At 44.6% G+C, this 26480-nt stretch overlaps 1 protein-coding gene across 3 annotated transcripts in view; it reads right to left on the bottom strand.

Moving 5' to 3' along the window:
* The window catches only part of ABCC4 (ATP binding cassette subfamily C member 4 (PEL blood group)), a 280167-nt gene that overhangs the window by 146536 nt on the left and 107151 nt on the right, over positions 1-26480 (bottom strand). For all 3 annotated transcript variants that reach the window (XM_021667906.2, XM_064362233.1, XM_021667907.2), the window contains 4 exons: positions 20103-20192; positions 18338-18529; positions 8539-8633; positions 8249-8335 (listed from right to left, as the gene is read on the bottom strand). In XM_021667906.2, the coding sequence (XP_021523581.1) occupies positions 8249-8335; positions 8539-8633; positions 18338-18529; positions 20103-20192 (464 nt within the window). The remainder of the gene's footprint in view (positions 1-8248; positions 8336-8538; positions 8634-18337; positions 18530-20102; positions 20193-26480) is intronic.

Here is a 26480-nt window from a genome sequence, read left to right as displayed (position 1 = left end):
ACTAATTATTTTACTGCTATGTAGAATTGCAGGGTAGAAAGAAAGATCGAGGTAATGTAACAATGTGGCATTTTTCTTTCCTTTTTTGGGGGGGTGGGGGATGGAGTCTGGCTCTGTCACCCAGGCTGGAGTGCAGTGGCACGATCTTGGCTCACTGCAACCTCCGCCTCCTGGGTTCAAGCAATTCTCCTGCCTCAGCCTCCCAAGTAGCTGGGATTACAGGCGCATACCACCATGCCTGGCTAATTTTCTGTATTTTAGTAGAGACAGGGTTTCACCATGTTGCCCAGGCTGGTCGCAAACTCCTGAGCTCAGGCAATCCGCGCACCTCGGCCTCCCAAAGTGCTGGGATTACAGGCGTGAGCCACCGTGCCCGGCCAATGATGTGGCATTTTTCTTAGTTTCTTATGTGATAATTTATAATATACATATTAACACCCCCTACCCAAAGGCTTAGATTCTTGGTAACCTTTGCCAGAGTGCATTTTCCAGACTCTTCTTCCCAAATAATACTAGATAGGAAAACAAATGCTAGCGATGCGTGACTCTCCTCCGTATTCCTGGCCTCATCCAGGACGCAAAACTTCTCTCATTAGTCCTAAACAGTCTGAATAAGGTGAAAAAACAGAATCCAAACAGTCCAAATCATGTGGCTCAAAAGATAAGACCCACCTCAGTATTCAACTGTCAAGTTTTCTGGGGTTTGTTTGTTTTCTACAGTACCCCTCAAAGTTCTCCTACATTGTAAACGTAGACCCCTCGGAGCTCAGTCCAGCCTCCTTCCCACAAGGGTCTGCAGTGTCTCCAAATAACCGAGTAGCCCCGTATGGAGCCTGAGGACCACAGGCAGGGCTCCTACCATCCCTGCTTTGTTCCCAAGTCCTTGCATAGAGCAATCATCTGCAACACGGCGATGGCACAACCTGCTAAGGTGGGTCAGAGCCAGAGTTCCGGAGAAACAGAGTCTGGAGTTCAAATCCCTGCTCTACCTCTTACTGGCCTGACAATGTTGGTGAGTTACCTAACCTCGTTGAACTCATAAACACATTCTACGAAATAAAAGCATGGGCTAGGCACAGTGGCTTACGCCTGCAAACCCTGAACTTTAGGAGGCCAAGGAAGGTGGATAGCTTTAGTTTAGGAGATCAAGACCAGCCTGAGCAATATGGTGAAACCCCATCGCTACAAAAAAAATACAAAACAAAAAAAAATTAGCCAGGTGTGGTGGCGCACACCTGTAGTCCCAGCTACAAGGGGAAGCTAAGGTGGGAGGATCACTTGAGCCCAGGAGGTTGAGGCTGCAGTGAGCTGTGACCAGGCCACTGTACTCTAGCCTGGTTGACAGAGTGACACCCTGTATCAAAAAGAAAAAAAATGAATAAATAAATAAAAGCATTAAACTGTAACAATGGCCAAGAACATAACTCATGCTTAATAAGTATTAGCCCGGTTCTCCAATCTTCCCTTTAACCCACATGCGGCCATTTATTTCTAGAAATTCAGGATTGAGAAATCAGAAGCGGGTATTATAGAGACAGAGCCTGTGATCAGAACCACAACTCCAGACTGCAGATATGGAAACTAACACTTAATCCTTGACATCCAAAGGGATTAATTTTTCCCCTTTCACATATCTTAGTTGGGCTAATTTTTCCCCATTCACATGTCTTAGGTTTGGCTTATTTTAAACCTATGTTTCCCAACCTGGTATACCCCTCTTCAGGTTTAGTACCTAAAGCTTTTAATGAAACCGTTTCCCTTTATTTCAAAATTGCCTGCCATTAATCCCTTTATATACATATGTAAACGGAGACGTTAACAATCAAATCTCATGGGGTGCTATATCCATCCAGTTACAGCCACCTCAAAGGTTTCAAAATGTTGTCGTCCTAACATCTTCCATTGTAGATGAGATAATATAAATGATTACACTAACATTGTAAATGATGGCTTGAAATTTCTTCTAAATTATTCTTCTTATGCAAATCTCAAAAAATACTTTCCAAATTTTTAAGAGTAAAAATCTTCCAGTCGTGCCATAAAACAAACAAATAATAAGCGACTGATTTAGCAACAAGTTATTTAACTCTTATCCCATATAAAGACTACATTAAGAGGCCAGGCACAGGGGCTGATGCCTATAATTCCAGCAGTTTGGGAGGCTGAGGCAGATGGATCGTTTGAGGCCACGAGTTCAAGACCAGCCTGGTCAACATGGTGAAACACTGTCTCTACTAAAAATACAAAAATTAGCTGGATGTGGTGGCGCACACCTGTAATCCCAGCTACTCGGGTGACTAAGGCACAAGAATCGCTTGAACCCAGGAGGCCTGCAGTGATCTGAGATCATGCCACTGCACTCCAGCCTGGGCGACAGAGTGAGACTCTGTCTCAAAAAAAAAGGGCTGACATATACAATGTCGGAGGTGACAGAGATGAGAAAGATAGAGTCGGTTGGGTGCAGTGGCTCACACCTCTAATCCCAGTACTTTGGGAGCCCAAGGCAGGAGGACCTTTTGGGCCCAGGAGTCCAAGACCAGTCTGAGCAACATAGAGACCCCATCTCTACAAAAAACATGAAACTTAGCTGGGTGTGGTGGTGTGCAGTTGTAGTCCCAGCTACTCGGAAGGATCACTTGAGCCCAGGAGGTAGAAGCTGCAGTGGGCCGTGATCGTGCCATTGCGTTCCAGCCTGGGTAACAGAGCAAAACTCTGTTAAGAAACGAAGGGAGGGAGGAAGAAAGAAAGAAAGGAAGAGAGGGAAGGAGGGAGGAAGGGAGAAAGAAAGGGAAGGAGGAAGGCACAGATACAGTCACTACCTTCATTCATTTGGTCAAGACACATTTGCTGAGCACTTATGACGTACCAAGGACTACTCTAAGTGCAGAGACTACATCTACTGGTCCAGCAAACGGACAACACCCTGCATCATGTAGGGGACACTCACTACACAAACAGAAAATATACTATCGGGTAGTAATGTAAACCATGAAGAGACAGCCAGGCGACGGTTGTACTTTAGAGGGAGTGGCCAGGAAAGGCCTCTCTGCAAGGAGGTGATGTATGAGTCATGAGAATATCTGGGGGAGGCATTGCTGGCAGATACAGCAGGTGCAATGGTCCTGGGGCACCAACGCACTGTGCAAAGGCGCCTTTGTGCATTTGCAGTCTAGTGTGGGGGCTGGGGAAGGACACACAGGTGGATCAAGAGCAGCACTGAGGGTTGTGGGCACTCCGAAAGCGTCATGGCCAATGCGGAGCAGAAGAAAAAGGCAAGGAGGTAAGATCTCTGTCTTTCATTTTTCTCTTTTGCCCAGGTATACTATTCCAGCAGGAACAATGCCCTTACAGACAGGCAGACCTGAGAAAGTCACGCCTCCTTCCAGGCACCCCACAGATGTCTGCATGGCTGGAGGACCGGGCTTGCCTGGGCAAAGGCTGGAACGGTGAATGGGGTGGACGGCAAAGGGCCATTTGCCATTCGAGGACTTGGAATGTAGCTTAAAAGTAGGGGAGTCCCAGGAGAAACTGAAACAGGAAGGGTGAACTAGTGCTGTGCCTGCATGTTACTGGACCTCCCCGAATTCCTACCGAACCCTAATCACCAATGTAATGGTATTAGGAGGTGAGGCCTATTTCATGAGAGTCTGCCAACACGAATGGTAAAGGGGCCAGTCTAGGGAAGCTGCCAGACCCCTTCCACCACCTGAGGACACAATGAGAAGACAGCCGTCTATGAACCAGAGCATGAACCCCCTCCAGACACCAAAACTGCTGGCGCCTTGATCTGGGATCTTGGCCTCCAGAAGTGTAGAAACAATTTTCTGTTGTTTATATGGAGTATCTAGTTTATGCTATTTTGAATCAGCGGCCTGAATGGACTGAGACAAATAGGTAGGCCACAGTTTGGGAGATGTGATTAGGAGACTCAAAGAGGCAGGGTTCTGAGAATTTGAGGCTTTCTAGAATACAACCACATCTATAGCAGGCAGCAAATCAGATTAGCATCCCTTCATCTAAGTGCCCCTCACTTTTTGTACGTGATAAAATCCACTTCATGTTTGCAACATATAGTTGTAAAACACAACTCTTCACAACCCTCGATAGATATTCATGATTAAAGTAAAACTGTTAATGGCAAATGGAAGTGTAATTCATTCACTTTTAATACAAAACACTTCACATTTCTAAGCAGCAACACAACCGCCATCTTTCATAGCATATTGTTCAATCCAATTTTCTAACTCGTTGAGAACATTCTCCAGTTGCTGCTGAATGATTTCCTAAATTGCATTCGTGCTCCCTGCCCTAAGTTTCCCCAAAGAATGTGATTCTGATTAGCAAACAACAATTTTAACAAGCTTGCTTCTAACAAGTGTATATCCAAAGTCATTAAACCTTAAAGGTGCAAGAGGACTTTATAAATACCTCCTGTGTTCAAAGGAAAATTTGGGGGAGCTTGTGTGATACGCACACTGATACTCAGCAATGAAAATACCTTCCTCCTTCCCCACCATGACTCTAAAACAGTGTACCACCGGGAATTGTTGTTTGAGTGATAAAGAACTGGTGGGGACTCACGTAGGACTCAAGCAAGTCACAGAGCCCTTCTCGACCAAATGAAAAATTCATCAAGGCACAATGAGGAGGGAGCAGAGCACGAGGCTCCGATCAGAGTGTGGGGGCAGCGCCGAGTGCCAGCGGATCCTGTGCTCTGCATTCAGAAAGATTCAATGCTTCCATCCACATGTTTTTGGTTGCGGAAAAACAGACATGATATAACATTTACTATTTATACCTTTTTTTTTTGTAAGATAAAGTTTCGCTCTTGTTGCCCAGGTTGGAGTGCAATGGTGCGATCTTGGCTCACTGCAACCTCCACCTCTCGGGTTCAAGCGATTCTCCTGCCTCAGCCTCCCGAGTAGCTGGGATTACACGCATGAGCCATCAGGCCCGGCTAATTTTGTATTTTAGTAGAGACAGGGTTTCTCCATGTTGGTCAGGCTGGTCTTGAACCCCCGACCTCAGGTGATCCACCTGCCTCGGCCTCCCAAAGTGCTGGGATTACAGGCATGAGCTACCGTGCCCAGCCCATTTATACCATTTTTAAGTGGACAGCTTGGTCGTACTAAGTACATTCACGCTGTTGTGCAACCATCACCACCATCCACATCCACTTCTTCATCATCACACACCAGGCACATTTTGCATAAGCACTCTGGTGGGGAAATATGCAGGAACCCACGCAGAGCCCCATGCTCAGTGGATGACTTCATGTCCAAACCCCTGGAATCCAGAGCCCAGAGATTGAGTTATTCTCACACAGCCAACTCCGCCGGAATCTCTCTCTACTTTGCTATCCAAGACCTGTTATGGACTGAACCATGTTCTCCTCAAAGTTCATATGTTCCAGCCATCACCACAGCACCTTAGAATTTAGACACAGGACCTTTATTTTATTTTATTTTTTACTTTTGAGATGGAATCTCGCTCTTATCACCCAGGCTGGAATGCAATGGTGCAATCTCATCTCACTGCAATTCTCCCTCTCCTGGGTTCAACCGATTCTCCTGCCTCAGCCTCCTGAGTAGGGGGGTTACACGTGCCCCCCTCCACACTCGGCTGATGTTTGTATTTTTAGTGGAGATGGGGTTTCACCACATTGGCCAGGCTGGTCTCGAACTCCTAACCTCGGGTGATCTGCCTGCCTCGGCCTCCCAAAGTGCTGGCATTATAGACATGAGCCACAGTGCCAGGACGACACAGGACCTTTAGAGAGGCAATGACACTAAAATGAGGCCATGAGGGTGGGCCCTGCTCCACTCTGACTGGTGTCTTTTCAGAAAGAGGAGGTTTGGACACAGACACATAAGGTGGAAAGGGCGAGAGGGCGGCCATCGGCATGCCAGCAAAGCCCTCGGGAGAAGCCGCACCTGCAGACGCCTTGATCTCGCATGTGCAGCTTCCAGAACTGTGTGAAACAACCTGCCGATATGTAAGCTCCCCCAGCCCGTGGCATTTTGTGAGAGCAGCCCTGGCTGGCCAACACAGGACTCCCAGCGAGCAGGTCCAACGGCTTTCTCTCATGGTACCTTCTCTATCCCCCGCTAGAGAACAGGGGCCTGGCTGCTGTCCTTTGCACAGGCTCACTCCTCCCCGTCTCCACACCTCTGCGTCTACTATTTCTTTAACCTACTCTCAGCCGCTACAAACCCTTACCTGCCTGCAGGACACAGGCTACTTCCAGCCAAGCCCGGCCCTCCAGGACCTTTCCAATCTCAGCTGCCCACTGCTTCCATTTAAAATAATTGATTGTCCTAAGCCAGGTGCACTCACACCAGTAACCCCAGCACTCCAGGAAGCCAAAGGGGATGGATCCCTTGAGCCCAGAAATTTGAGACCGGCCTGGACAACACAGGGAAGAGACCAGCCCAGACAACATGGTGAAGCCCCCTCTCTTCAAAAAACACAAAATGAGCTGGGCATGGTGATGCGAGCCTATAGTCACAGCTACCCGGCAGGTGGAGGCAGGAGAATCCCTTGAGCCCAGGAGGTTAAGGCTGCAGTGAGCTGAGACTGCACCACTGCACTCCAGCCTGGGTAATAGAGCGAGACCCTATTTCAAAAAAAAAATACAACAGATTGTCCTATATTGAAATCCCCTAAGCCTTAGGGTCTGCTGAACTTTTCCTACGCACTTAGTCTTCAATCCGTGCAGAGACAATTTCTTTATGAGCAGGAATGAGGTCTGAACTTGTCTCTCTCTCTCACTCAGCCCAGCATGGGTGCTTATCTTCTCCACGGCTGACTGCCCTCCTTTGCAAGCGAAGACGTTTTATGCAGTAACACCTGCAGCAGCATCTACCTCAGTGTGCCCAGAAGGGCTACAATGAGTGGGAAAGGCTCATTGGCCTTAACAAGGCACAAAACAGGAAGCTGGCTATGGGGCAGATGTGGGTGCTGCTTTAGCAAAACCGGTTAGCAATGCTTTCGAAAAGGCCAGTCTAGACTACGTAGGAAGTGTCCGTCGGCACACATGAGGTTACAGAATGCACAGAAAAGATTCCAGGGTAATTCTACCTCCATGGCTCAGTGTCTTCGCAAAAGCCAAAGAAAGCAAATCCCAGAAACACCGCCTAAGAGTCGGGAGGGAAGCCAGATTCTAGGCAACTAGTTTCAAAGGCAGGCCAGGCCTACACGTCTGCGGGTCTTAAGTATTCACTCTGGTAAGAATCCATGAAGCAACATTAGAATCTTGAAACCATAGTATACGATGGAACAAATAATTCTTAAATTCTAGATTTTACTAGTAGGTTATCTTTAAACTGACAGATTAATACGCAAAGAGCAACAAAGCCTTCCCAAGAAAGGCTTATGTTGGTCCCAAGGACCTCACTTCTGTTTTTGTTTGTTTGTTTGAGATGGAATCTCGCTCTGTCGCCAGGCTGGGGTGCAGTGGCACAATCTCGGCTCACTGCAACTCCGCCTCCTGGGTTCAAGCAATCCCCCTGCCTCGGCCTCCCAAGTAGCTGGGACCACAGGTGCATGCCATTACGTCCAGCTAGTTTTTTTGTATTTTAGTAGAGACAGAGTTTCACCATGTTGGCCAGAATGGTCTCGATCTACTGACCTCGTAATTTGCCCGACTCGGCCTCCCAAAGTGCTGGGATTACAGGCAGGAGCCACCGCACCCAGCCCCAAGGACCTCACTTCTACCTTGTCATAGATCAGTGATGGAGGGCAAGAGCTGAAAGACAAGGCCCAGGTTGCCAAGTGCCACCCTTCCACTGCAAAATGGCACACCATCTTTCCTATCTCCAGGGCCTGGTCCAGCAGCAATTTCTTGGTTATCAGCTGTAACTACTAGTCGGGGAAAACTTGCAAAATTTCTGTTTCTCAACTCCCTAAAACATTTTATATATGTATGTATTTATATATATATATGTGTGTGTATATATATTTTATATATATATGTGTGTATGTATATATATTTTATATATATATGTGTGTATGTGTGTGTGTATATATATATATATAGACTCCACTCACTGCAACACACTGAAATCACCTTGTATATTTTCCTACCTTGATCTTGTATTTATGCAAAATTTCTCTAAAATGGATCTTCAGGGAAGCAGGGGGCAGTCGGGGGACACCACAGCAGGACACACTGAAAGCCATAAAGGCTTTCCTGAGCCAACTCGAAATGGCTCTGGGAAAGCAGAAATGACTTAAGACACAAACTCACAACTCGAACAAGTGCCTGCTAACTTCTGCATCTACTGCACTGAGAGGATCGTCCAGGAGATAGATGTCAGCGTCTTGATACACTGCTCTAGAAAATATAAAGAGATATCAGACTCTCACCTAGGATCATGAAAACTTTCAACGACTGGATATTAATTCAAGTGCTAATGGAATAATCCAAGAAGGTGCTTCACACAGGTCCCAATACACAGTAAGCGGGCCCTACGTGTTCACCACCACTAGAAGCAGCACAAAAGACACCCGCATAGTGGCTGCTGAAACGCAACTTACCTCGCAAGGTTTACCCGCGCTTTCTGCCCTCCACTCAGTGTGGTTCCCCGGTCTCCTATTACGGTCAGATCACCATCTTCCAACAGCTGTAAATCCTATATGGACAAAGGAAAGGAGGAGGGAAAAAGACTGAAACATGATCTCCCTCTGTTATCCTAAACTTTGCACATTAGTGCTTCAGAAATACACATGTATTTGATCAACAGCAATGGATATATTTCATAGTAACTAAATTGTAACTTTGAACCTATCCAATACCCTGTCCGGGCAAGTTATCTATTATAATACTGTAGTTTTTCATAGCATTTAGGCACTGAGCCATTTTAACAGATATTTTTTGAGTACAACTCCATGTGAATTCAGCAGGGAAGGAGTTTCCACAGTGAGTGACCTGACAGTAAAAGATTGAAACAAATGCAAGAGGTGATAAGTGCTAAGAAGGAAAAGGAAGCTGGCTTAGGGAGACAGAAAGTGACAGAGGGAAAGCCCACTTTATATAGGGAGGTCAGCAAGGGCTCTGATCGAGGGGGTCTGAGCAGAGGCGAGTCAGGGGATGGAGTGGCTGACACAGACTGCAGGGAGAGTGCTCCACATAGAGGAATGAGCAAGTGCAAAAGCCACGGGGCAATGCATGCCTGAGGTCTTCACAGAAGAGCAGCACGGAGGCCAGCAGAACTGTGAGCACAAGATGGTGGCAGGGGAGGGCAGAGACAGAGGCAAGAGGGACCAAGGGCTCACACCCAGGGAAACAGGAGGAAGGACAAGATCAAGGCAATAATCAAGACAAGAAATAACAGTAGCTGGAACCAGAGTGGGGAGTGGAGAAGTGAATGTAAGTGGTCACGTGCTGAACAAATTTTGAAGGTAGCACCTATTGGACCTGCTGATGAGATGGGTGTGGGTTGTGATAGAAAAAGAGGCGGGCTGCATTGGTTTTGTTATAAGACAAGGGAAGAACAGGGTTAGCATTTACTGCGCTGGGGTAAATGAAGGATGCAGATGTAAGAGGTAAAATCAAGAGCTTGATTATGGCCAAACTGAAATGCTGACTGGCAATCGTGACTTGCTGCTGGATAAGCGAGTCTGGAGGTCTGTGCTAGAGACTCAACTGTGAAGGCTGGTGGCACCAAGCCATGGGACTTTTTAAGGAACGACTGTGTCTTCATGAGCCATTTTGCTGACTTCTACCTCAGCTTTCCATTCTCAGAGAAGAACGTCTTCACAGTGATGCTTAAGGCACCACAATAGGCTGACAGACAAAACCATGCAAAAAATAAGAGCAGAAAGAGCAGCCTGGCCAGGAAAAGCCAAAGGGAAAGGAGCAGGGTGCCCATGAAACACTGCACAGATTGGCTGCAATGAGTAGACTCTTGTTCCATGCGAGCATCCCCCTACACAAAAAAAATAAAGCTAGGAAGGATAACAAGTTTTGAGAATCTAGCCAAAGTTATATTTAAAAATTATTTAACAAGTAAGTTGCTAAAGCATAGTATATAAAAAGAAAAATGACAAGAACATCCGTGAAAATAACAGGATAATGATCAGGTTTAAGTGACATGACATTATATTAGAAATTTTCACTTGGATGGCCTATAATTATCACTAGACAGATCCTGGCATAGACAAACAAAGTGTGGAGAAGATTGCTGGGTGTTGATTGAACTTAATAAGCATCAACCTAGGACGGTACAGAGATGGCCTTCTTACAGATCAAGGTGTCCTTTCTTTGTCTCTACTCTGACAAAGCCAGGGAGACAAAGCAAATGGCACATTGCAATCTCCACAACAAGCAAGTCCACTGACCTCCCTAACTTATCATTTTCTTTCTTTTACAAAATGTCCTGGAGAAACAAGAATTAATAAACTCATAGAATGCCAGAAGAATCTAAATTAAATGTATAAACTGTCTAAGTGAAAAAAGGATCTGAGTTCATTCTCATTTGCTATTGATGACTGTGACATATTTTCTGATCAAACCAACAGCAGAACCCCATTCGTAGTATGAATACCACTAAATAAAGTACAACTCAAAATGGAAAAAAGATAGTATCGCCATTGGAACTCACTCCCTGGCAGCCCACAAAGACACACAGGAGTCCCCTAATACTCCAATCTGAACCAGATTTCGTCAAATGACAGGTAGTAAGTGCTCCGTTATGAAAATTCATTATTTCATATTGTCTCTTTGTTGAGCTCAGAAGTTAATACTAGCTCTTCCTTTCAGTTTTCAGAAAAAGACAGTGCAGCAGGTGCTATGGCTCATGCCTGTAATCCCAGCATTTTGGGAGGCCGAAGCGGGTGGATCACCTGAGGTCAGGAGTACGAGACCAGCCTGGCCAACATGGTGAAACCCCATCTCCCATCTCTACTAAAAACACAAAATTCGCCAGATGTGGTGGCGCATGCCTGTAATCCCAGCTACTTGAGAGGCTGAGGCAGAAGAATCCCATGAACCCAGGAGGCGAAGGTTGCCGTGAGCCAAGATGGTGCCATTGCACTCTGGCCTGAGCAACAAGAGCGAAACTCCAACTCCAAAAAAAAAAAAAAAAGACAAAGCACCAATTAACACTATCTCTTCCTTTCGATTTTCATAAAAAGACAATGCACCATTTTAAGATTGGGTCGCAGTCTTCCATACAAACACAAACACACACTGTTTAATTGGCCTCATTTCATTGCTGATGGTCCTTTGAGAATGTGTTAAGTTTCTGTGCCTTGAGTTTACATTGTTTTGTTTTCGTTCTCAAAATAGCATCAAGTTGTAGCACCACAATCTTAGCCATTTTCTAAAAAAGGCACTTAAAATACCTGTCTCATTAAGTGCAGATAGGGAAGAGGAAATGAGCTCTCTCCGTGTCTGTAGTGGCACTTTGAGTACTACAACGACCTTGAGTGTTGTTGACTGAGCAAACTATTTATGGACGATAGGGAAAATATTTCAAAGGCTCTGAAGTGCAAACTGAGAGGAAATCAGGCTGATTTCCTAACCATGATTTTCTGGTTTGCTTAAAGGGAAAGAGTTGAACGGAAAGCAGAAGGCTCCCAGTGGGAGGAAGGTATCTTATGCACGTTAGGTACCTCTCAGTAAAGTTAACCAATTATTTAATCTACCACCACCTGTACTGAAACGCAGACACAGAAACTAGAGAAAAACCATGACATGGCTACACGGGTTTGACACCATCTAATCAAAATCCTAGCATGTGCACATCAACCATGGTGACACTGAAGGCAGAAGGACCACTGAGGACACTGTGAGGATGGTCACAGGGGCCAGGCCTGAGGCCTCAGCACAAGAAGCAGGTTCCAGAGTCAGAGCAGAGCTCTCCAGCTTCGGGCCACATTTTTGCTTCCATTTGGAATGGTCCTTCCTATCCCAGCTTATTCATATCCTATTCTTCTTTCCAGGCTCAGCTCAAACTCTTCTATGAAACCAACCTGCATTCCCCCAGTCAGAAAACATCGCTCTCTCTACTAGGTTCCTAAGGCTTTGTTTATATTTCTTAGGAAGGACCTGTCGTATTCCCCTTCATAATGTGTATGTGTGTACTCAGCTTCTTGCTCCATGAGTCGGCTCCTAGTCATAAGAGCTAGGCACCAGCCACTGTTCCTGATGCCTCGTGTTATCTCCAATCTTCATGACAACTGCCAATAAGTACTGACCACACACTTCACAGATGAGGGGACTGAGATGAAGGGAGAGCACCTGACTGGTCTGAGGACTCTCAGCTAATAAAGGAAGGTTGGAGTCTGAACCAAGTTCATCTCAGTTCACAGCCTGTTGCCCTTTCATATCAGGCTTCCCCGAGCACTTACTGAAAAACAACTTAGAATTTGAAGACTCTCTATCCATACTCAGCACTATCAGTACATTTAGTCACCCTAGCTAGAGTCACCTCATTGTACCTATAACGTTTGTTCTCGCAGAGTTTAAAGCGAAGAAACTGAGGCCAGCACAAGAAGATCCAATGCGAAGGAATTTATTCAGCCTCCTGGGTGAGGTTCCGAAGTCTGACAGGAGGGGCCAGAGAAGTCACACAGACTCCTCTTCGACATGGGTTTTATAGGGAGTGAAACAGCTCGATTGGTTGTGGGAGAGCAGGACTGCTATTGGGTAAGTTACAAGCCTTGACCTAGGACTTGGCTTGTTGTTGGTTAGAATTACTCGGCTGCTATTGGTTGTTAAAACTAGGCTGCTATTGGCTGTTAAGACTTGGCTGCTATTGGTTGCTAAGACTCGGCTGCTATTGGTTGTTAAGACTCGGTTGCTATTGGTTGTTAAGGTTTGACTGCTATTGGTTGTTAAGAGGCTAAGGTTATGAGACCTCATTTGCATACTAGGCTCTTTAAGGGAAGGCCAGGCTGTGTGAGCATGGGAGAAGGGAACATGCCTGAGCATGTCTGAGCTTGCCTGAGCTCGTCCGGGCTTGTCCGGGCTTTTGAAAAAGAAGGGGCGGGGGTGTGCGTCTGAGCTCCCGACAAGGCAACTGGCCTTACAGTACCTTTTATACTCAGCTTAAAAAAAAAAAAGGCCAGGCATGGTGGCTCACACCTGTAATCCCAGCACTTTGGGAGGCCAAGCCAGGCAGATCACCCAAGGCCAGGAGTTTTGAGTTTCAGACCAGCTCAGCCAACATGGCGAAACCCCATCTCTACTAAAAATATAAAAATTAGCCGGGCGTGGTGGCATGCGCCTGTAGTCCCAACTACTCTGGAGGCTGTGGCAGAAGACTCACTTGAACCTGAGAGGCGAGGTTGCACTGAGCTGAGATCATGCCACTGCACTCCAGCCTGGGAGACAGAGTGAGACAACGTCTTAAAAAAAAAAAAAAAAATGGAGTCAGGGTCTGGCTGTGTCGTCTAGGCTGGTCTCATACTCCTGGCCTCAAGAAATCCTCCCACCTCAGCCACGCAAAGTACTCGGATTACAGGCGTGAGCCACCATACCTGGCCCACAGCATTTATTTCCTATTATGTCACAAAGGAGTGAAATGACTCTCCCAACTGAGAGATTAAAAAAAAAAGTATGACAACAGTTATTCTATGATTGTCAAGGCAATCTGAAAAGAAAATGTCCAAGTTGGCAGGAATGTGGTAAATATGAGAAGAAACTCTAAGACTAAGATAGTGGGTGCCCCAAAGGGGTTTGTATATTCAAGCAAGCTATACAGAAAAACATTAAACTCAAATTTATCAATTACATGCCTTTGGATATGCATTGCTTAAAAGTGCCAAAAGATTAAAAGAAAGTATGCAAAAGGTGACATAATATTAATATATTGCATCTGTTAGGGTAACAATATTTTTATTGTTGACTTATTTACTATGTATAGAACCCCTACATAAATATCAATTTAAACAATGGAAGTTGTATACACAGATACATTCTTTCAAACTATGCCACATTTCATGTGATTTTACCCAAAATTGGTGGCTCTTATAATTAAGAAGAAGGCCTGTTGTATTCCTAGTAATCAGATGCTTTAAGTTCATGATCAAATTTTATCCTCACAATAGCCTTATGAGGTGAATAGTATTATTATCTCTATTTTACAGATGAAGAAATTGAGGCTTTCTAAGGTTCAGACAATTAGCTAAAATTGCACACCTGCTAAAGAGGACTGAGTCTGAATCCCAGAGCCATCTGACCCCAGGGCCTCGGATTTTAACCACTACCCACTGAAGTATCTAACGTTATTATGTTGTTTCCTGAGGTATGGCCTGTAACTTGATGTGATATCACTTTGAATAAGTAATTAGCCTAAAGCAATACTGGTAAATGTGAATTATTACTTCATATCTTATTATTTTATCTCAAAGATGTTTTTAGCTCAATGAACTTATAAATTTATTCCAGCTGTATCTAGTATAATACATCCAGTTGCTACCAATATATCTGAGTAATCTTGTTAGTTCCTATTTTTTCCTCTAGGATTTTTTTTTTTTTTTTTGCAGGAGAGAGTGGCAGGGAGGGGAATGAGGAACTATATAAAGCAAAATCTTTTCTTTATCTTATTAACTGATTTAGAGAAAAGGGCAATAGCTACCATTCACCAAAAACCTGGCATGTTTGCATTTTACAGACATTGCCTGCAGCCTTTACTATCCTGCTGTATCTCCCCCATTTAATAAGAAATGAAACAGAGGCAAACACCTGGACACACCCAGGACTGTTTCTGTCCAGCAGTTTTTGATTACACATGCACTCTGTACCTACGAGCCAAAATAATTCCAGGAAGCTGCTATTCTCTATGGCCATCTCATACCCACTATTGATACATGGATTTGAAAGGGAGTCAGCAAAGGATCTCATAACTCATTAAGAGGATCCCTGGTTTCTTGCTGGTCCCCTGCTAAACAATCATAAATGGAAACCAACTCAGCCCACATCCTTATTTTGCAGCAGAGACATCAAGGGCCCAAGGCAGGTAATGTGACATGTCCAAAGTGATACCGAGCTGGTCAGGCGTGGTGGCTCAGACCTATAATGCCAGCACTTTGGGAAGTCAAAGCAGGTGGATCACTTGAGATCAGGACTTCAAGACCAGCTGGTCAACATAACAAAACCTATCTCTACTAAAAACAAAAAAGTTAGCCAGGCGTGGTGGCGCACACCTGTGATCCCAGTTAGGAGGCTAAGGCAGGAGAATCACTGGAGCCTAGGAGGCGGAGTTGCAATGAGCTTAGATCACACCACTAGACTCTGGCCTGGGTGACAGAGCAAGACTCCATCTCAAAAACAAAACAAACACACAAAAAAGTGATAGCGAGCAAATGACAAAGCTGGATCAGGCTCCTGCTCCATTCGACTTCTCCACCGGAGGCCCACCGTCCTGCTGAAGATGGAACCATGCACAGAGGGACAGCAGTTTGTGCTTACACACATCCAGGAAGGAACCAAGGAGTCACCATGCAGCCCAGCCCTGAGGGGACCCCATCACCACTGGAGTCTGCCTGCCACACAGAAGCCCGCAGGTGGCTGAAGCCTGGGACACTACCCGAGTTACTGGGCCAGTCTTCGAAGGTGGCTATGGAAGAGGCTGAATGGCAGCCACTGTCTCTAACCCCCGCTTCCTCCGAGAGCTTTTCTGACATTGGGAGGAGCAAGGCAGGGCTGGGTGACCTGGGATCTGAAGTCTCATGTGGGTATCAGAAGCTGAACAGGTAAAATGAAAAGGCTTGAAAACCATTTTGTCCCACATTCTACCTTTTTATCGATCACCCAATTTTTAAAATAGTTCTACCTTAAAAACACCCTGAACTGAGAGGTAGCCTGGCAGAGAGGAAAATGGAATCTGGAGCTGGGCGGATGCGGGTTTGAACCTGAACTGCAAATGCTTAGGTGATTCATTTCATCTCTCCAACCCTCTACTTTACCAACCCTAAGCAACATTCAACTCCTAAAACCATAGTCTGCTATAGAACAAATCATTCTTAAATTCTGGAGTTTACTAGTAGATTATTTTTAAACTGACAGATTAACATGCAAAGAGCAACAAAGCCTTCCCAAGAAAGCCACGTATTAGTCCCAAGGACCTCACTTCTAACTTATTATAGACCAGTGATGGAGGGCAAAAGCCTAAAGACACCCTTACACTGAAAAATGGCACACCGTCTGTCCTATCTCCAGGACCTGGTCCAGCAGCAGTTTCTTGGTTATCAGCTGTAACTACTAGTCGGAGAAAACTTGCAAAATTTGCCATCTGTTTCTCAACTCCCTAAAACATTATATATATGTATATTCTACTCACTGCAACACACTGAAATCACCTTGTATATTCTCCTACCTTGACCTTGTATTTCTGAAAAATTTCTCTAAAATGGACCTTTGGGGAAGCAGGGGACAGTGCGGGGACACCAGAGCAGGACAAGCTGAAGTATAGTCAAAAATGTTAGCAATTTTGTACCAACTTTGAATAAAATGAAACTTTTGCTTTAAAAAATGAGGACAGCAATATCAAAAAATTAAACGAGGATGGCAATAGCAAAGGCACTGGGAAATCATGGCAATAGATTAAAACTTCATATGCCTTTGTGTGCGCATATGTGTGAGTGTGTGTGAGAGAAAAAATTCACACCTGGTGGAATCTGAGTAACCAGGAGCTTGCCTTAGCCCATCTTTTCCTATACAGTATATACTATTCAATAAAAATCTAGCTCATTAGTGCTAACTTAATGTCACTTCTGAAAATGCATCATCTCTCATTAATAGCCCAGAAGGAAGAAACAGCCCATTAAACAAGCAATGATGTTTCTGTCCAAATCACTAGCAACTACTACTCACCTGATTGATAGAATCTATGATATTCAAGCCATTGTTTAAGCAAAATTACTCATTCCTTGCAAACCTGGCTGGAAGCCTTCTGCATCACAACTGTGACAGTCTGTGGCAGTCTTTTTCCAGACAGTATAAAAGAACAGTAGGATGTCCAGGCCACACTGCGCAGAGCCCGGGGAGAGCCCTTTAGTGCCATTATTCACTGATTTTTATGGTCCAAAGACGGTAACATAGTATTTATCAGTATTTACCATTTTTTCTATTTTCTAACTTATGGTCTTCTATTAAGTATGCTCAGTTTTCATCAACTACCCACCAATTTTATGAAAACCTCAGTGGACAATCAAACATTTCATCTTTTGTGAAAACCACCACTCTCTAGGTGAAATGATACACAATGAAAAAACAATTTTTAAACAGTTTGCTTCCTTTAAATAATAAATTGCACTGAAAAATTTATCCATGTAGCCAAAAAACACCTATACCCGAGAAACTACTGCAACAAATTTTCTTTTTTAAAGGGGGTGGAGAAGGAAACCTACGGTCTGAGAGGGACCCAGGCAGGAAACACCAGCCAAGCACACGGTGCAGACGTCCTCTGGAGTCTGATGCAAACCCATAGGCAATGACATGCTAAAGCACCGTAATCTCTGCCTAGCCAGCTGATGATAGCAAGGAATTTTGGTCATTTATTTCTTGGGTAAGATGTAATTTTTTTCAAAAGTGTTCTTATCTTCTAGGGATAAGTAATAAGGTATTACAAATGAAGTACAATTGAGGTCGAGGGTGTGCGTCAGAAGAATCTGGGGTGGGAGCGGGCCTAGCAGAGGGCAGGGGTGGAGACTGAGTGGAATTGGCTACAAGTTGATCGCACTTGAACTTGAGCAATGGGTACATGCAGGTTCAAGACACCTTTCTCTCTACTTTTGTAAATTTTTGTAATTGTCTATTTTGAAAAAAAAAAATGTTAAAAGTAAATGAAACTTCACAAAACCAACCAAAGCCCCCTAAACTCACCCTGTAAATATCATTTTCACATCAGACTTAAAACAACAGTGTGTGTGTTTATTTACTGGGAGAACTGCCTTAAAGTATTAAATAACATTCAAGGACTGGGTGCAGTGGCTCACACCTGTATTCCCAGCACTGCAGGAGGCCAAGGCAGGAGGGTCACCTAAGGTTGGGAGTTCGAGACCAGCCTGACCAACATGGAGAAACTCCGTCTCTACTAAAAATACAAAATTAGCTGGGCGTGGTAGTAGATGCCTGTAATTCCAGCTACTTGGGAGCCTGAGGCAGGAGAATCACTTGAACCTGGGAGGCAGAGGTTGCAGTAAGCTGAGATCGTGCCATTGCACTCCAGCTCTGGGCAACAAGAGCAAAATGCCATCTCAAAAAAAAAAACAAAAAAAACAAAGGTCTTTCAAAATTAAAAAAAAAAAGGTAATAAAGCTTGTTGTTGAAACGAACACTAATATTACTGGACACTTGAGTACATGAAATCCAAAAGTCATCACTCACCTTTTTCAGAGCACAAGCCTTTATGACTTTTTCATATCGTTCCTTTTCGTATTTCTTCCCAAATAAAATATTACTCCTCACAGTTCCCGAGAACACCCAGGGCTGCTGAGAAACATAGGCAATTCTTCCACGCACGTTCACCAGCCCGTGACTTGGGGCTAATTCCCCGAGCACAGCACTTAACAGTGATGACTGAAACAAATTGAAAAAAAACACATGTTCAATCAACACGAGACAAGAATAAGCCACTGCAGTGCAGCCTTGCCCAGCGCTGGGAGCTTGAAAAGCATCATTTAATTCATTTAAAATAGGATCTAGTACGGCACAGGAAGTTGTGATTAAAAATTGGAAATAACATATTGCTCAATGTAAACTAGTAGTTTGTAAGGCATACTAACAAAGTGGAGTGTAACAATCTACCCTGCCCTAATGACTTTCCCTAAATGAGTTTCATTCCCCTAAATGAAATGCTACATGGAACCAAGATCAACTAAGAATGTTGACAGTAACGGAGCAGCCGAGCATGATATATCATTCCTAAAGCCAATACTGAAGGCATTGTTCCTGCATGCAGGTATACTTTCGGGCAAAAACCTTGTTCTAGAAAAGCTATATGTAAATAACATATCGTGGCCAGGCACAGTGGCTCACGCCTATAATCCCAGCACTTTGGGAGCACAAGGTGGGTGAATCACTTGAGGCCAGGAGTTCGAGACCAGCCTGGCCAACGTGGTGAAACCCCATCTCTACTAAAATTACAAAAATCAGCCAGGCGTGGTGGCACGCCTATAATCCCAGCAACTTGGGAGGCTGAGGCATGAGAATAACTTGAACCCAGGGAACTGGAGGTTGCAGTGAGCCTAGATCACACCACTGCACTCCAGCCTGGGTGACAGAGCGAGACCCTGTCTCAAAAACTAAATATACATCCATCCATATTTACATGAATAAATGAATGAATAAAAATAAATAATATATCCTGTGCACTGGGAAGGAGTTTTTTTTTTTAAATACTCAGTAATCATGTCTCTGGAGAGCAAACTTCAATTGTGAAACCACTGTTTGGTTATCCACCCTACATCTGGATTTACTGTGTTGCCTTAGAATGCATGAGACTAAGTGAGTATGCACGTTTCCTTCGCATCTTTTACAACACATAGACGTGACGTGTCTGTGCCCCCCAGTATCAGAGAGCTTACAATACTGAACCGAAATCATCTGTTTGTATATCTGTCTCACCCAAGATACCAGAAGCTTCTGGAGGGCAGTGGCATCTGGGTCTTGCTTACAGGTGTATCTTTTGCTCCGAACACAGGGCTACACACTGGCTGCAGGTTTGTTAAATGTGTGTTCATGTGACTTGGAGAAGTCATAGCAACACACGTTGAAAGCTTTGCAGACAAGCCTTCACACCCTCCAGATGTCTTGTAGTATCTAGGGTCCACTCTGACAAAAGAAGCTCCCACTTTCTTAGTCTCAATCCATCCTGTGCAGTGGTCATATAAACAATTTCCTTCATGGAGATGTCCAACTTCTGGGAGTTCCCAATTATGCAACCTGAAGAACCAAGGGAAACTTGCTACGCATCACCCACATTTACTTGGTCATGTGACCTTCTTGCAAAACTAACATTCCATGCCCTGAGAAATGCCGTGCCAAGCATACCCAATTCAAACTTGTGTTGCACATAGCTTTGAGCTCAAACCCAAGAAGTTAATATGAGAAGCGAGGTTGCAACAAGCTGCCAAAAGCCATTATAACTCACCTTCCCTGCTCCCACGGGGCCGACCACAGCTAACAATTCACCAGGTCTGACAGTAAAGGAAAGGCCTTGTAGAGTTGGGGTCTCTGATGCCTACAAATTAAAGTTTATAAAATGTGCCCACTTCAATAAAGTCATACAAATCACTTCAAAAAGAGAAGAAAATAATACAATAGTCATCGATACATGAACATAACCCAAATCCTTCTCCTTCCTATTTTACGATATTGTATCCTAGGGTCCTTTTCATACAATCACATTTTTTTGTGGAGTTTGAAACAGTTGGGAATCTTCAGTACTTAAGGCCCATTCCCTTTTACCAGATTTTCATGTGAACACAGCTCCAGACATCCACAAAATTCAGATACTAAAAATGACAAGGCAACCTTCTTGAAATGAAAACTCATGCTAACTTACCACAACAATATTCTTTGGTTTTTTTTTTTCACTTTAAGTTCCAGGATACATGTGCGGAACGTGCAGGTTTGTTACATAAGTATACATGTGCCATGGTGGTTTTCTGCACCTGTCAACCCATCATGTAGATTTTAAGCCCTACGTGCATTAGGTATTGGTCCTAATGCTCTCCCTCCCCTTGCCCCCCACCCACCAACAGGCCCCGGTGTGTGATGTTCCTGTCCCTGTGTCCACATGTTCTCATTTAAAACAATATTCTTAATATAATATTCAGTATGGGAGCTTTTCAATCATATGTAAGTTTTCATTATGTCCCTTGATTTTAATATTCTATTTCATTAACCTCCACAAGGTGGCAGCATGAGTACATGGCATGCCCAATCTTTGGCTAATATATGACTTGAAATCTCCACTAATCTTCCCGTTTTCACTTGATAAAGCATGAACCTCAGCTATGCCCAGCCAGCAAAAAGGCACTTTATACTATAAAGTCATTCTTGGCAAATGAACTTCTACAAATGGTGGTCAACCCTGTAACCAGAGATCTCATTTAACAACAACCAAAAAATGAAGAATAATGAAATTAAGTCTATGTTCATGGGTCAAAGTGAAAGTCTCAGCGTTATACCTGCAGCTTGCATTACTTATCCCGGATAAATAGGGAACAGCACAGTATTCTACTATAAACACTGAGGTACCCACCACAGCGTACAATCCAACACAAGGGCAGGAAGGAATGAAGTACTCATTACGGTATCAGAAATAATGTTCCTAAACAATCTATAAATTCTATGATAAAAAGATTCAGGAGTATATGCATGTTTTTACATATACTAAATGTTAAGAAAATTATCAATCACTGTTAATGTTAAAAAAAACAAAAGTTGTTCTAGGCATGGCGCGGATTGGCTCATGCCTGTAATTCCAACATTTGGGGAGGCAGAGGTGGGAGGATCACTTGAGCCTAGACATTCAAGACCAGCCAGGGCAACAGAGTGAGAACCCATCTCTTCAGAAAAAAAAAAAAAAATCAGCCAGGCATGGTGGGCATGTGCTGTAGTCCCAGGTACTCAGGAGGATGAGGTGGGAGGATTCCTTGAGCACAGGAGGTTGAGGTTGCAGCGAGTCAAGATTGCACCACTCCACTCTAGTCTGCATGACACAGTGGGACCTTGTCTCAAAAAAAAAATGTTATTGTACAGTTTATTCTTTAGGAGACCAAACCAAATTCTTTACTTTTATACAGAGCTTCTAATTCTTTTCAATTGAGAGGATTACATGTGTATCAGGGAGAGGGGATAGTTTACCAGTGCATGATAAACCAAAATGAAGAGGTGCCTCTTCTCATACAAGGACAGTCAGTACTTTGAATTATCTATCTTTTAAAAAGCAAGTCAGTTGGTACAAATAAAGAGAGAAGTGGCTTTAAATTCAGAGTATAGAACCTCAACTGTAAAAACTGCCAACGATAAGAACTTTTGTCCAAACCCAGACATCAACACTATTAGACAAAACTTGATACTGCTAAGTGAAGTAAAAACAGCTACAATTTGGGAGGAAACCCAAAGTGATTTAACTTTCATATTGATCATCTTCATCTGAATTTCCCACGGATAGACTGGAGAGACCTGACCATGCATGTCTGGTGATGGGCATTTAGAAAATTTATCTGAGTCCCAAGTCCTTTCAGAAGGGGCTATTCTTCCGCACAACACACTTTGGTAAATGCTCATCCACATCATAGAAAAATGATCAAGAGTGAATCAAAGGCAATGCAGCCTCCTCAACTTAGAAAAGGATTCTCTGAAAACGAATCCAGCTTCCCTGAAGGGCGGAACACCCTGGGATGATGGAAGAGGGAAGCACACATGAAGCCAACCAACCCAAAACCTCAGGACACAGAGCTGGCCCAGCCCACAAACAGGTACTCATCAACCCCCCTCCATGTCTCAAGCGGGCATGTGTGATTAGTAAAACACCCAAAAGACAGAAAGCACAGCAGGGGATAACAGATCAAGATAACCTTCAAAATGAAACATTTACCTGGAAACGACTTAACGGTCACATACCCAAATAATCCCAAATATTTCTATAAATGGTCACAGGCCAAAATATGTGTGTATGTAAACTGACCCCTTATAAATGTGTCCCACACCACATTATAGGATAGTCACAGACCAAAACAATCATGATCACTTTTTAGCACAAAGAAACTAGCGCCAGATTTCATAGGAATTATTTAAAAGCCATCCACAAGAGGCAGGTTTTTCATACGTGAGAACCTCTTTCTGTTTTTGTTTCTCTACTCCTTCCTACAGGCCTGTAACAATTTCTTTTTTAAAAAAGTAATATATTATTACCTAACTTGGAAAAATAATGTTAAACAAAATGTGACATATTTACATGATTTTGTAAGTGCAAACTTGTCACAAATTCTCAAAGTCTTGCTTGACTTGGTGCTCTTCCTCTAAAATGTAAAAGGTCTACTCTGTATTCCTGATTAAGCAACATTTGTCTTTTAAGACAACTGAAACCTACTTGTTTATTTCTGTGATTACAAAGGACACAAAAAATACAGCTGGTCAACCTGTCCCTTCCCCTCCTTTGCAGTATGTCTCTTTCCTAATAAATATTTCTGACTTTACTTCTTTTTACTCAGTTTCGACTGCAAAAGAGTGAGCCACATGCAAAACCCAGCTTCCCATCACGGCCCTGGTTCTCTTTAGAGCAGGTTTCTGCCCCACCGGGATGCCCGGGACCCAGTACTGGTGCGCTGCAGCCACAAGGGGGCAGCACTCGACAGCTCGGGAGGCTCGGCCCCTTCTGGACACTGAGGCAAGCGGATTGAGCCCCAACTCTGGACCGCGCTGAACCCTGGGACAGAGCGGTGAAGAAAGCAGAAGCAAATCCCTGCCCCACGGAGTGTCACAGACTCCCACAGGGCCACAGACTTTACAGCTTAGAGACTCAGCCCAAGCCCATTTGTTTTATAAATGAGACCTAGGCTGGTGGGAAGACCTTCCCTCCAATATCCGCTGGTCTGTCCAGCAGGGCTGCTGCTGGGGTCTCTGTCTTTCTCCTAAATCCCAGCCCTGCACACCCTCTTTCCTCCGCAGTGTCTCCCCAAAAGCCCCAGTGTCTGTGCCCCTCCTCCCACCCAAGCGCCCTCACCCACATGACCCCTCTAATAATCCCTGGCCGCATGGGGCGTAATAACCCCAAGACAAGGCCCAGAAAACAGGATGGAGTGTGCTGTTTACAATGCAGCTGTCAACGTTGTCTAAGAAACGAAAAACAACAAAACAGCCCATTTTACAATGTTGCAGAGTTTGGTACAAAAGAAATTTGCAAATGGGACCTACACAGTGTGTGGTGGCTACCTCAGTGCCTGCCTCTAATTCAACAGCATTCACTCCCAGTGCTTTTTTCTAATGGGATGTTCATAGAGCTTTCTGTCAATGCTTAAAGCGTATTAGAGCTGGGCGCGGTGGCTCATGCCTGTAATCCCAGCACTTTGGGAGGTCAAGGCGGGCGGATCACTTGAGGCCAGAAATTCAAAACTAGCCTGGCCAACATGGCAGAAACCCCGTCTCTACTAAAAATACAAAAATTAGCCAGGCGTGGTGGAGCATGCCTGTAATCCCAGGTACTTGGGCAGTTGAGGCAAGAGAATTGCTTGAACCTGGGAGGTGGAGGTTGCAGTGAGCCCAGATCACACTACTGCACTCCAGTCTGGGCAACAGAGTGAGACACTGTCTCCAAAATGAATGAATGAATGAATGAATGAATGAAGTGTATTAGGGTGGGAATGGTAGCAGGTGAAGAGAAACTGTAAGGTCAGGTGATGGACATTGTGTGAGTTTCCATGTGCACAAGATGCAATGGTGTTCTATATATTTGGGAACACATTGTTTTGTTGCTAGAGATGGCAGAAATTACATCAGAATTAGGCACACATGAAACAGGGAGGGTGATACGTAGAGCCAAGGGCATGTGGAGAAAGAAAGTCTGGAATCCAGAGAGTGTTGACACTGGTACCACAGGAGAAGGCAGAGGCGACGGGGCTGGGCGGGAGTGCTGCTCAACCACCTGTTGGCTCTTGGCTCCAGCAAACTACACTATAACTCAGTCACAAAGGTCAGCCACAAAGAGCACCAGAGAGGAAAGGATCTGCTCACCACCAGCTCCACCCATCTGCTTTAAGCAGCCTGAGCAGTCTCTGCGCCCCTGGAAGAGCCCCTGGCCCTCTGGTCCCAATTCTTGCTCACAGTTGGGTCCCTGGGCTTCACTCCTGGCAGGCATCATCTCTGGCCCCAGCGTGTAGCTTCCTGCCATGGCTGATCTTGGGGTGGCCTCCTCTACTGCTGCTTTCCCTCTGTGTTGGTTCTTTCATCACCTATGTAATGAATTCCCTGCACAATATTCCCTCTCCCATGCTGTTCTGTTTTGCAGTCTAACACAGACTGAGACAGGCGGATTCACAGAGGACCATGGACTCAGGTGAGCATAACCACAGAACCAGCCCAATAACATAGTAAACTGTTTCTCAGTTGCCATGGATCCCAGGTTGCAAGGTACATCAACTGAGCATTCCCAGACGAACCGAATACGCAACCATGGGCAGAACCCGAGTGCTAGGACCAAAGAAGGAGGAGCGAGTTCACAGGCGGATGCCTCATGGCATGATCCAGGATCTGATCAGATGCGGTGCTGGCATCACTTCAATGCAAGATCCAAGCGGACCACGCCTCATTTCCCTCTGCCTATAAAACCTGTCCCATCCCCCAGCTAGGGAAGACAAATTTGAGCATTGCCTCCTGTCTCCTTGCCAGGCGACTTACAATACAACCTTTCTTTTTCTGAAAAGCCGGAGCCACAGCAGTGGCTTCTATGAGCCCTGGGCAGGGAGCCCACTGCTTCCTTGGAAGCATGAGGAGGGCACTGGAGTTGTGGATAGCAGGAGATGCACCGAGCCTTAGTACTTCTTGTGAGTGGTCCCTGCTGCTGTTCCTATTTGCCTAAATGTCACAAGTAAACCAAGTGTTGAAAAATCCCTGTGGCCTTGCCTGAACTACCTGTCTGCTTGCCACATGGTGAAACTCTTCAGTCAGGAATCCATGGAGCTTGCTCGGGCAGCCTGCAGCTAGCCCTCTGCCTTAGGCTGCCACCAAAGCAGCTGGTACCACCCAGACGCTTAGAATAGGGGAGCCCCACCCCAACCCTGTGGCAAAATCCAATCATGGCTTTTTCAATATGTAATAAGATGACTGAAAACAGTAAGGTGAAAATGTGCACTGATACCCCAAAGTCTCTGTAATAATTTACAACGTACCCAGCAGTTAACCCATTCCATGCTGCACCCCAATCCGTCTAATCCTATAAAATCCAATATTGCCAATGTCTAAACTTAGTGACATTTAGGTTAGAATGAGGTAATGCTTTCAATGGGTTTTTTTGAAAATGAGATAAAATACAGCTGGGCATGGTGGCTCGCGCCTATAATCCCAGCACTTTGGGAGGCTGAGGTGGGTGGACTGCCTGAGGTCAGGAGTTTGAGACCAGCCTGACCAACATGGTGAAACCCTGTCCCTACTAAAAATACAAAAATTACCCAGGTGTGGTGGCAGGCGCCTGTAATCCCAGCTACTTGGGAGACTGAGGCAGGAGAATCGCTTGAACCTGGGAGGCGGAGGTTGCAGTGAGCCAAGATCATGCCACTGTACTCCAGCCTGGGCAGCAGAGCAAGCCTCCATCTCAACGAAAAGAAAGAAAATGAGATAAAATACAAATTGTCAAATCCCTAAGTCTGATTTCATACCTACTTTCTATTTATTGCAAAACTTACTCCTAAATTTGAGAATCTTTGTAACATACTTTCAGTAAATGAGCAAGCCATATTTTTATACCATGTGTAACATCTCAAAATTCTCTATTAAACCAATGTCACTTATTATGTATTAGCAG

Source organism: Aotus nancymaae, unplaced genomic scaffold, assembly GCF_030222135.1.
Source record: "Aotus nancymaae isolate 86718 unplaced genomic scaffold, 86718_ANA_hifiasm-v0.15.2.pri h1tg000048l, whole genome shotgun sequence".
NCBI classification, from domain to species: Eukaryota; Metazoa; Chordata; class Mammalia; order Primates; family Aotidae; genus Aotus; species Aotus nancymaae.
The sequence above is the reverse complement of the archived record's forward strand: the minus strand, read 5'-3'. Positions and strand labels throughout refer to the sequence as shown.